This window comes from Paralichthys olivaceus, chromosome 5 (genome assembly GCF_024713975.1).
Source record: "Paralichthys olivaceus isolate ysfri-2021 chromosome 5, ASM2471397v2, whole genome shotgun sequence".
Classification (NCBI taxonomy): Eukaryota; Metazoa; Chordata; class Actinopteri; order Pleuronectiformes; family Paralichthyidae; genus Paralichthys; species Paralichthys olivaceus.
Genome location: NC_091097.1, coordinates 5,217,126 through 5,228,630, shown reverse-complemented (window position 1 = coordinate 5,228,630; position 11,505 = coordinate 5,217,126). Strand labels below are relative to the sequence as shown.

Here is an 11,505-nt window from a genome sequence, read left to right as displayed (position 1 = left end):
AAAACATTCAATAATAATAGATACAATGTAGTTTGACGTAAAATGCAATTAAACTTCACATGTATTAAATTCCCAGTTACCACCACTATTCCCAGGTTCACTTCGCAATTATTTCCATCACCAAGTTATTCTCATCAAATCGTTAAAACCTGTCAACAAATAAATAAAATACAATTCCTGCTCCAGTGGAACATTTTGTGATGATAACACAATAACACAAACCAGGTGGAAATGATAAATAATCTTCAAATAAACTGCAGGACCTGTAGATATTGTCCATATGTTATGCTTTTATTGTGATGAGGACAGCATCCGGCTCTGATTCTTTTCTTTTATAACTTGATTGGCAGAATTTTCGAGCCTTTAATTTCTTAACACACACACACACACACACACACACACACACACACACACACACACACGCAGACCAACAAACAAACATACTCACGAAAAACTTCTCTTCTTTACAAAAGTAGTATTAAAATGACACCACTTGTAAATATGAAGTGTGTTAAAAAAAAGATCAATTAAACAAAATCAATGGCCAACATTTCTTATCATTGACAATAACATTGATTAAAAAACAATATAACGAATGGAAATATGTAAATAGTGATGTGTCCCTTTAGGAGCTAAACATGAGCACTGACACATATGTCACTATTTGCATTTACTTTCCCTCAGTGGTGTTGCACAAAGAGGGAGTTCAACTAACACCCAGGTTCACTCCACATGTGGATCGATATAATTTGATAAAAAACTAATTTGCTGGGCACTTTTAGTGCTGATTTTAATATCAGCTCAGACAGGTTCATCATTTTAAGACCTGAAATATTTTCTGAGCTCATGTTGTTTTTATAGCAAAGTAATTTTATTGATCGATTTATTGATTGATCGCTTGGAAAATAAAATATCAAAAACCAGTGAGAATTTCATCATTATTCTCTGTAGAGCCTAAGGTAACAGTCTCAAACTGCTTCTGATATCAATAACCAGTCAAAACCGTTTAGCAAAAAGAACTAGAAAATATTCACACATAAGGGATTCTTTTATATTTTAAGCCAATTCATTAATCAATAGTTTCTGTTACTTAAAATAAAGAAGCTCACTTAAAAGTTAGACCTTTGTGCAAAACTGGAGCCTCTAAGTGTATGGAAACAGAGGAATTAGCGTCCAGAAATGTTTAAAATTGTATTCAAGGGCATTTTGGTCAAACACAATCCACCTTCAAGACTCCTGCTCAGAACACACATGTTTTCTTCTGCATAACTCTGGTAAAACCTGTTCCTGTTCATAAATCTAAAAATGTACAAAAAAACTCTATATTCATTATTTTTTATATAGCCACACTGCAGCTAATGGGAACTCCCCCTACCCCCGACTCTTCTGTAATTCTACATGTTGACAACATGCATGGAAAATAACTGACTCAGCTGTGCTGCTATTAAAAGACCTCAAATCCCAAAGTATTGCTGTGGCGGGCCGGCCGGCTGTCATGTCGGAGGCACTCTGTGACTGAGCTGCTGAGTAGAGCTGCTCCAGCTCCGCAGGAGAGGAATCAAACGACACCTGCAGAGGCCTGAGACGCAGTAAGTGCTGGCTGGCTTTCATTTCTTGTAATATCCAGGTCAGATGGCTCTGTTACCTTAAAATGAACTGCTCTTATGTGCCAAGGATTTTTCTGAGAGTGATGCTTTGTTTTCATATTTAATTTTGTTCTAGAAAAGCTGCTGCATGAAATGAAAAGCGCTGTTGTTTTTCTTTGTGGTTGTGGATCTTGTTGTAAAATAACCGAGTAGTACCCTGTGACACTGAACCTTTGTGAGAGATACAGTATCTATTTCTAGGGCACTTTATATTTAGAAGCCTCTTCTCGGACAAACAGCTGGTGCTCAGCACGGTAAACCTAAACCAAAAGTTTATCTTCACGTCCCCTGTCGGACGCAAATAGAATTTTGGTTTTAATAATCTGAGGACAAAAACTGCACCGTCAAGTAACAAATAGTGATTTAAGGAAAGTTTGATGAGGGGGAAAAGGAAATGGGCCCCTGGACACAGACGTAAAAAGGCCCCTAACCAGCTCTGCACAGGAGCAACAAAACAGGAAGATATTCCAAACAACTAAACAATTTGGTTGCATTTAGTGTTTCTCTTTGTAACTGTGGTTGTGCTTTTTAACCTTTTTTGTTATTTTGCATCTCTGTTTTAACGTTTCTTAGTTGATGTTGTGCACATTTTTAAAGTTGTTTTGCATCTTATGTTGTTTATTTTTTGCTTTGTTTTGCATCCCTCTGTTGATGTTTTGCATCTTCTTGTGGTTGTGCTGTAGTCATTTTGTCAATGTCACTGTTGTTTCATATCTCCTTCTTGGTCTTTTTTTGTCTGTTTTTTTGTCTCTGTGGTCGTTGTTTGTATTCTGAGTTTCTGGACATGAGGACATGGATTTTTTAAATTTTATTTTAACATGAGAGTTCTGAAAAACGACTCAAACTAGCCCGAGAGAGAACTGTTTGATCTATCCTGATACAACCAATCAAATCTTAGTATCATTTTATGAATTGTACATTTGATTAACCTCGTGAAGCACTGACTGTATACTTTATATACGACACTGTGTATTTTATATGTATCCGTATACCCAAGTGTATGTTATATAGAGATTTTAACAATGTGGTTTTCATCCTACTTTTCATGTATATGAAACAATATATATTCTCTGTGTTTGTTTCAGAGTTATACAATAAATCTAGATTTAAATATGGTTGTAAAGAGGGAGATGGAATCCAATGAAACAGAGCCGGAGAGCCTCTGGGTATGAAAAGTTTCTTTAGGTCACGTTCATTAGATCCTAAAACGTTCTCCGACATCTCATCTCATCTTCATCACCAATCTACAAAGTACGTTCACATCTTTAAACATTGCTCTAACAACATAAACCTGGTAGCTACCCTGATTCTAACATCACCACTTACAGCTACCACAGGTATCTGCTAGCTAAGCTTAGCACAATTAGTTAAATAAAATAGGTGGAAGGCTAGTCTGCCTTATTACAAAGCTAACCAAATTTGCCTAAAGCTAATTTAATAGCATCACTTTGTATTTGATTTATATATTTATATTAAAACTCAAATATGAAAACTAAAATGGCCAAGAAATTGTCTGTAATTAATTGTTCCAATATAATAAGATTTTCAGTAGGAGCCAGGCTAGCTGTTTCCCTCTGTTTCCTGTCTTAATGCTAAGCTAAGTTAACCATCTGTTTGTATTGGAAAGTGGGCTTTTCATAAATTAATGACCTTTCCCTTTAATATTTTGTGTGCACATTAACAAAGATAGATTTATTTACTTCCTATTTTGCACATTTATCGTCAAAACCCTTTTTTTTCCAGCATATCCTTCAAGAGATGGACTCAACATGGACAACCACTGTTCTCCTGGTTCCCTGTGTTGTCGTGCTGACAGCTGGATTTTTCTACCTCTATGGTTTGATTGTTAGTCTGTTGAACAAAACATCTGTACGCAATAAGGTGGTGGTTGTAACTGACGCCTTATCTGGGCTCGGAAAAGGTAACAACATGCATCCTTATAATTGATGAAGTATCTTTGAAAGAAATCTGATTTCGCACTTGTTCTGTCTTGTTTTTAATTTGCTTTGGATTCCATAATGAAGAATGCTCAGGCGTGTTTCACAAAGGAGGAGCCAGGTTGATCCTCTGTGGGAAAAACTGGGAGAAGCTTGAAGAACTTGCTGATGATTTGGCGAACGCCTCAGACCCAACTGTAGTAAGTAAACCAGAAACTCGATCAATCACAGCTGATGGGGGCAGTGGTTGAATACTAAGTGGATCAGACTAGCTTCACAGACCTGCAGTGGTAGAGTCATCAGAGCTTTCATGTAAAGGTCTGATTAACTTATTCTCAATAAACAGTGAAAGTAACTAGGTAAATACGTAACTAGTTAAATTTACTCAAACTCACTTTGAGTAATTTGTACATTATTTTATTCTACTCTGCCACATTTCAGATTGTTCTAGTAATAGTAGTTTTTACATTCTGAAAGTATAAGTTTATAAAATTCAATGCACCAATGGCATCAACTGGTTTAATCTTTATCAATCGATGCATTATGTTTTTGATGCTCGTATTGTGTTTCTCAGTTTAAACATAATGACAACTGTTAATATAATGGAGTGAAAATCTCTGAAATGTACTGGGGTAGAAGAACAAGCAGCATAAAATGTAAACATTCCAGTAAAGAGCCTGAAAACATAAGTAGGATTTATAAAAATTACTTTCACTGAAGATATTCTTACCATTGCTGATACTTCACCACCTCCTCAGACATTTCCTCCTAAACTGGTGCTGCTGGATTTTGGGGATATGGAGAGTATGCCTGAGGCCATCGAAGAGATCCTGGACTGTTACGGTTGTTTGGATGTTCTCATGCTCAACAGCAGCATGAAGGTCAAAGCACCTGCACAGAGTCTGTCGCTGGAGATGGACAAGCTACTGATGGACAACAACTACTTTGGACCAGTCACAGTGACTAAAGGTAGAGGATAGAAACCACGATCTTTGAATAAAGACAGAATGACACATCTCCACCTCCTACTACTACAAAAATGATGCAAAAAAAAACTGGATACGAGTGCTGCCATCTTGTACTGGAAACATAATTTTGTGCCAGAGTCTGTGCAGTAGTGATCGAGGAGTGGAGCCACCATTTTGAGGTCTTTGTTGACCAATCGCAAGTCAGTGTCAGCTGTCAATCATCATGTTTTAAAATCAAACTCATCAGAAACACAAATTCATCAGTGTTATAAGATTTACCTAATATGACAGAAACCATCTTTAGAAAAAAAATGCACCAGTACTTTTATGTGTACTTTTTAGTTTGGTCCATGTCCAATCTGCTAACATGGAGGAGGCTGGGTTTATGACCCGTACTGAAGCCAGCCACCAGGTGGAGACTTAGATTTTTTGGCTTCAATTTTGGAGCTGTCATGTCATCCAACTTTACATTGAGTCTATGATAGAAACACATAGCTAGGATTTCAGGCTGCAGAGGTGAAGGAGTGCTGTCACACTTCTTTGGTTGTGTCTCCGTTCTGCAGGTGTGCTACCGTCCATGATCTCCAGAAGAACTGGTCACCTGCTCCTCGTCAACAGTATCCAAGGGAAACTCGCTGTTCCTTTTCGCTCTACATGTGAGTTCAAAGGTTTTAGATAGAAAACACACGAGATGTTAATTTCTTTAAAAATGAAGGAGGGGGGGGGTTACTTATTAACAAGAGTCTCCCATTCTCTAATTAAGTGAAATGTTTTGATCTAAATTACGAACTTGACTGAATGTATCCCTTTAAATAAATGACACAAATGGCTTGGTAGCTATTAGTGCTGCAGTGTCTTAGTGTTGTAAGGAAACATTTAAAGGTACAGTGTGTAAGATTTAGGTGAAAGGGATTTTCTGCAGACATTGAATATAAATTAATCCTAGTGATGTTTTCACTAGTGTGTTTCATCTAAATTGTAAAAATTGTTGTTTCTTTACCCTAGAATGAATCCTTTATATTTAAATACTTTATATTTACATGGAGGGGGGGTCCACTCTGTGGAGGCTGCCATGTTTTTTACTGTTGTCCAAACTGGACAAACTAAAACCTTTTGAATTTTCATGACAACTGGAGTTCACCAGAGGTTCTCTCATGTTTGGAAAGGGAGGGTGAGGTGAGGAGTATTCAGCTGCAATATGACACTTCACCTCTAGATATCACTAAATTCTACACACTGAACCTTTAATGCTTAAGAGCAGGTTTGTTGGATATTAAAGCTCCCCTCTATTATGAACTGTATGAACTGTCAGATCAACTGTAATAATGTTGATGATCCTCAGACGTTTCTTCAAGTGCTATCCGCAGGTTAAAATTACAATTTGTCCAATATTTTGGTTTATGGCCAAGTACCTGCTAAATAATCACATTCCCAGCACTGCCAAGCGCTAATTAGCAGTTTACTACTATTAACTTTGTGGTTATTTTGTCTATTTCCGGTTGTTTTAGTCACTCTATGATTGTTTTTTGTTTCTTTCTGGTCATTTTGTATATTTTGGAGGTATTCTCTGTTCTATGTCTCTTTTTGAATGTTTTATTTGTGATTGCTTGCCAGATTTGAAATGTGTGACCTGTGAGTAGTTGGGGCTCTAAGATCAGCTACCTTTACAGATGCAGCCTCCAAACATGCAGTTCAGGCCTTTTTTGATTGCCTGAGAGCTGAGGTGGAAGAGTATGGCATCTTCGTCAGCACCATCAACCACACCTTCATCAGCAGCACAGCGGCTGTAAACACAGAGGCAGCCTCCTCCAAATCCTTCTGGTCACGTGAGTAAAATCAAAGGAAACTAGGCAGATGTATGATCAAACACATTATTTAGCATCAAGTGTCTTTACAATTTCAGATCAGGTGTCTCTGGTCGCTCTGAACATTTTAGCGGTTAAGAGTGTATACAACTCTCTATATCATTTTACCAACGAAAAAAATGCCAACAATTCAATTGTTGAAAAAACCCCTCAAAAACAAACAGATAATTAACCAGCAACATGTACCACATGTAATACAAATATAAAAGCAGTATATGTTTTATTGGAATATTGTTGCTGATTCACCGAATTAACATCAGATGCATTTTAATATTGTCAAATATAACTGTATACACTGTTGGGTAGTTTATTCACTGGTTGGCACCACCTGAAGGGTCACGAGACACTGCAAGGAGGTTGTGAGATGATTTCCAGAAACTAAATACAATTAAAAAAACAATTACAGAAGCATATTTGATTAATAATTGATTTAATGTCAAATAAGACCATGTTAATTATGAAAATATGTCATGAGCCTACCAATTTTCCAATATAAATGTGATTATTAGGATTTTTAGGTCCTTGCTGCATTTTCTTGCAAATCAATAACCTTTGTATGATTCAACTGCCTCTGGGGATAATGAGGGTTGCAAGCATCTGACTTATTTTTGGAGGATCAGGGGCAGGAGAGTTTGGGAACCCCCGATTATTCTATGACATGGATATTTTATAAACTTACCGTATATTTGGATGGATAGCCTTTTAAATATGCGGGGTAAAACATAGTGACATACACTCTAATACTTCAGGAAATTAAGTTCCATTTCAAACATTTTATAAAATTCACATATATACAACACACTATGGTTAAGTTGAAGTTTAATTATGTTTTCAGATGACTTTAAATAAAAGCTTTATTATTTGCCTGATATTGTTTTTCTATCATAACCATCCTGGCTCTGTCTCTGCAGTGTTGTACACTAAGAAACCCCTCGGAGTTTCCCCAGACGAAGCAGCCGCTGAGATCGTCAGGACGCTAAACAACAAGAAGAAAGAGGTGGTAATTGCTCCCTCACTCCCCAAGGTGGCCGTCTACGCCAGATCCTTCTTCCCTAATTTTTTCTTTGCTGTGATGGCTGCAGGGGTGAAGAACTCTGGTGCCTTTGAGAAGATGTAGTGTTGTGGTGTGTGATGTTTATATGGAGACTAAGGCCTGAGGGTTTCTGGTGAAGGTGGATCAAATCTGTGGAAATGAAAAGTACTGTAAAGAATGTATTATGGGACTTAAGCAGACTTATGTGTAAAATCGTGATTTTAAAAACATGTAGCCTCTATTAAAAAAGTTTAGGTTGTAGTGACATAATGTACAATTACACAAATCAGAAAGTTTTGTGTATTTCTTATTGCCTGACATACTCAACGTGATCATAGAAGTGAGAAGTTTGTTTATTACATATTGAATTATGGAGAAAATGTGTGTTTGGATGGGAATAATTATGAGTATCAATAAAAGTATTCATGTCTATTATATAGAATGTAAAATGTATTTTTTTAACTTATTGTTGTACTTGCACCACATATGCTGGAAAAAAAAGCAAAAAATATAATCTGGTATATTTAGAGATAATATTATAGCTGATGCACTTCCAGTTATTTCTGAATGTTTATTCATATAACTTCAACACTTCAATTCATAGGTTATTAGACTAATAAATATTCACTGGATACATCTGCAAGTCAATATTGAACTCTCTAGTTTTTCATTTTTCTGGCGATTAGGTTCTTTTCAGATCCATGAAGAAATTATTAAGAAATGATGTCTTCAAATAATTTTTAAATGAATGTTTCACGTTTCCTGGAGTAATAATATAATTTAATTGACACCAATTACAAAGGTAGATTTATAATATTTACATTAGATTAGATATACTTTATTCATCCCACAACGGGGAAATTTACTTGTTACAGCAGAGTTTCATTCAGTATAATGTGTTGGTCTCATAGACTCCAGTTTTATTTCTGCTGGTAATCCTTTTGAACGTATTAGTTGAGTGAGTATTTAAATTCAGGACATGTACTTGTAACAAAGTACAGTATTTGTATCGTTAATCATTAATACCGGTCTTGTGTGCATGTAGCGCCCTCTGGTGCCTTGTCTGTACCACTACAACAACCCGCTGTCAGCGGTGGCTGTCTGTTCCTGTGCATGTGACCTTTAAAATGTTTTCCAGACTCTCAGTGTTGCGGCTTCGTCTCGGTTCTGCTCCGGTCTCCTCCACCGCGTCGGGCTCCAGCTGCAGGTCGAGGGTGGAACATGACCGAGCCAAGCAGCGCTTCACCGTCTCTCCGGGCACCGGGGCCGGTAAGGACGCTTCCACCCGGGGCTGGGGCTCCCTGTAGCGGGAGATCCTGTAAGAGAGGCCGGGGTCCACCCGCGGCCCGGGAGCACGTTTCTTCTGGATCGATCATGTGTAGAAATGTCTCATCCCGGTTTGGACTCGATCCAGTTTATGAACAGCCGAGCAGGGCTGCACCTAATGAAGGGTTCGCTCAACAAAACCTCATTTAAAAACCGGGGAATTTAAAGTTTCTTTGACCGTGGCAAACTGTTGGAACAGCTGATACCAATGAATAGTGTTTCACACGATTTGATTTTAGTCGCATAAAGGTTCGGCGTCAATATATTCACTAACAATAACAGATTTCAGTAGATTTCTGCCTAAATATCAGTATTAATACAGTATTGAATGGAAACTGGTGGTCGTCTGAATAAAGATATTTCTGTGGGGGTTTAATCTCTCCACAAAGAAACCAGGTACATTTGAGGAGTTGTGATATGATTAAAAAAAGAATAAAATAACGATAATAATAATTATGTACTCTCTACTCTCTACATGTACTCTCTACTAAACAAGTATTTTTATTTAAACAACTGAGGTCCAAAGTGGTGACATTTATATACACATAAAACTGTATATGTAAAAATAATCACAATTACACCAATAACTACACAATAATATTAGCCATCATCATAATGATTCTTCTTATTGTAATAAACAATTTAATATATTTAGTATATACAATGTGACAACTTTGGACATCAGTTACTTGTTGATAAGATGTCTCTTCACTAACAAACAATTTGGGAATTAGTTCTTGCACTTTTCTCAAGTAAAGTCGAAGTACCTCAAAAGTGTATTTGAGTACAATACTTTAGCATACTTAATTTATTCTTACTACTGGCCGATTCATTCAGCTGTTGCACATCTGTAAACCACCCCAGTGTCATACGCCTTTGTGTCTTCACTCCACAGAGGCCCATGAATGTGCGGTTCTGAGCTACAGATTCACCGGAGAGAAGGAGGTGGATCTAATATCGACCTTTGTACCAGAGACGTTCAGGGGCCAAGGCGTCGCTGCACTGCTGTCAAAGGTAACAATGTGAGGACACACCTCAAAGTCTGAACCAGTCTCATGTCTATGTTATATTTTTTACATTTGATCTGGTTAGTTTTTGTTTCACATTGTGATTTAGGGAGAGCACTAAAGAATGTTGTATGACATATGTACATCCTGTCATCATCACATATGTGGGCTTCGTTTACCTGTGCTTAATATTGATCGGTTTGTGTTGGACGTGCATCTGGAGTATTGTCTGTTGAGCAGGTGGTGGTCTCTGTTTGAATGGAGAAAATTAATGAACTATTTCATTTGGTTCATTACGGTTTTACTATCAGCATCACCAGCTTCAGGCTCAGTGCTCCATGTGAACGTCCTTGTTGTTAAAAGATTATATAGTTGGAGGTGAAGACTACAAGATATCCTTTGAGCTACTCTCGCTTCTTTTCCTTCTTCTATCATTTAATGCCATCTCAACTTCCTGCATTGGTCTGAAAGTCGGCACAAGTGTTTTCATGCTGTAAGCAAACTTAACTATGGTTCAGTCTGATCCGGAGTGAACCATGGTCCTGGCAGAATCTTTCACACCTGTTATTTTGGAGCAGACTAAACTCACAATGTAGGTGTGAAAGCTCCCATAGTCTAAAGCTGCCGTGTTGATACTGTGTTTTTATTAAAGTATTTAACGCTTTATTTACAGGCTGCCATGGACTTTCTAGTTGAAGAAAACCTCAAGGCTCGTGTCTCCTGTTGGTACATAAAGAAATACATTGAGGAGCATCCAGTGCAGCAGTTTAAAGACCTAGTCATCACCTGACTGCTGCTGATTTGTCCACCACTGCTACCTCAAATCAACTATAACCTCATTGTACAACACTACAGAGGCCAAATGGAGGCATTATAATTGTATCAGTATTTGTTTTTCTCTGGAATTGTATGAAATTTTATATGATCAAGATCCCTGTTCGGATCCAGCAAGCTAAGGCACAGAATGATTCACGTTCACAAGGTTTTAGGATGAAGTTGCAGCTTTATAATAATTTTATTTTCATGTGTTTTTGTTAATCTGAAACTATCAAATTGATTCCTCTTTTTAATCATGCAGTCTTAATATATTATTTGCAACATTTGTTAATTCTTCATTGTTGGGAAAAAACATTAAAGTATCAAGGTATAATGGGTAGATATTGATGATGTTGGGTTATTTTTATAGTAACATTATGTGTTTATTGACAAGACGTGATCTGTCTGTCAGCGAGTAAGAGACCATGAACAAGAACATGTTAAGCAACTTGTTTACCATTGAAATTAAAATGATGATTTTGACAGAATCTTATATTCAATTCTATACTTGACTGGGAGGCAAAGCAGGGATGCATGTGTGATTTGACGGCAGCATTCTCCACCAGCTATGAACGAGGTGGGGATGAATGGCTGATACCATAATAAAGAGTGAATTGCAGAAATGCGGCTGAGGAAAAGAAGGCCTTTCAGAGCTGCCACTCAAACAAATACATCAAACTCTGTTTCACTGAATATCGGTGATAATCTCTGGTTTTAAATATTTTCAACTGATCAACAGTTCAGCGTCACTCTTGAACTCGCTGGACCTGATTCTGACAACTGAAGCTTGGTCAGTTCAACAATGCTCACAGATCGTACCCGCTCACCAAGGTTACATAGAGCAAGAACAGACGTTATGGGGGAGGAGTGGGGATGAAAGAGGAAACATTCTCATCAGTCAGTGAAC

The 11,505-nt window shown here is 37.4% G+C and overlaps 2 protein-coding genes across 4 annotated transcripts; both read left to right on the top strand.

Annotated features, from left to right (window-relative positions):
• Positions 1 to 1,432: 1,432 nt before the first annotated feature.
• On the top strand, positions 1,433 to 7,898 carry LOC109634135 (dehydrogenase/reductase SDR family member 7C-B-like). 3 transcript variants are annotated; one of them, XM_069525207.1, is made up of 8 exons: positions 1,442 to 1,589; positions 2,732 to 2,812; positions 3,390 to 3,567; positions 3,671 to 3,783; positions 4,342 to 4,552; positions 5,115 to 5,207; positions 6,222 to 6,377; positions 7,328 to 7,898. In XM_069525207.1, exons 2-8 carry the CDS (start codon positions 2,759 to 2,761, stop codon positions 7,531 to 7,533), a joined length of 1,011 nt encoding a protein of 336 aa, XP_069381308.1. In that variant the 5' UTR covers positions 1,442 to 1,589; positions 2,732 to 2,758; the 3' UTR covers positions 7,534 to 7,898. The 3 variants fall into 3 exon arrangements, with proteins under 3 accessions (XP_019949988.1, XP_069381308.1, XP_069381309.1); XM_020094429.2 differs by lacking the exon at positions 2,732 to 2,812 and having other exon boundaries at positions 1,433 to 1,589; XM_069525208.1 differs by lacking the exon at positions 1,442 to 1,589 and having other exon boundaries at positions 2,758 to 2,897.
• Positions 7,899 to 8,493: 595 nt separating this feature from the next.
• Positions 8,494 to 11,091, top strand: LOC109634156 (protein NATD1-like). The gene is made up of 3 exons (XM_069525209.1): positions 8,494 to 8,718; positions 9,671 to 9,789; positions 10,456 to 11,091. The coding sequence occupies exons 1-3, from the start codon at positions 8,577 to 8,579 to the stop codon at positions 10,570 to 10,572; spliced, it is 378 nt and encodes a 125-aa protein (XP_069381310.1). The 5' UTR covers positions 8,494 to 8,576; the 3' UTR covers positions 10,573 to 11,091.
• The last annotated feature ends 414 nt before the right edge of the window (positions 11,092 to 11,505 follow it).

Bases quoted from the DNA above. Each gene is read 5' to 3' on its own strand.
- LOC109634135 (XM_069525207.1), top strand. From the start codon at position 2,759: ATGGTTGTAAAGAGGGAGATGGAATCCAATGAAACAGAGCCGGAGAGC. The intron at 4,553-5,114 runs GTAGAGGATAGA...TCCGTTCTGCAG, and splicing joins ACCAGTCACAGTGACTAAAG to GTGTGCTACCGTCCATGATC. The intron at 6,378-7,327 runs GTGAGTAAAATC...CTGTCTCTGCAG, and splicing joins CTCCAAATCCTTCTGGTCAC to TGTTGTACACTAAGAAACCC.
- LOC109634156 (XM_069525209.1), top strand. From the start codon at position 8,577: ATGTTTTCCAGACTCTCAGTGTTGCGGCTTCGTCTCGGTTCTGCTCCG. The intron at 8,719-9,670 runs GTAAGGACGCTT...TTCACTCCACAG, and splicing joins CTCTCCGGGCACCGGGGCCG to AGGCCCATGAATGTGCGGTT. The intron at 9,790-10,455 runs GTAACAATGTGA...CTTTATTTACAG, and splicing joins TCGCTGCACTGCTGTCAAAG to GCTGCCATGGACTTTCTAGT.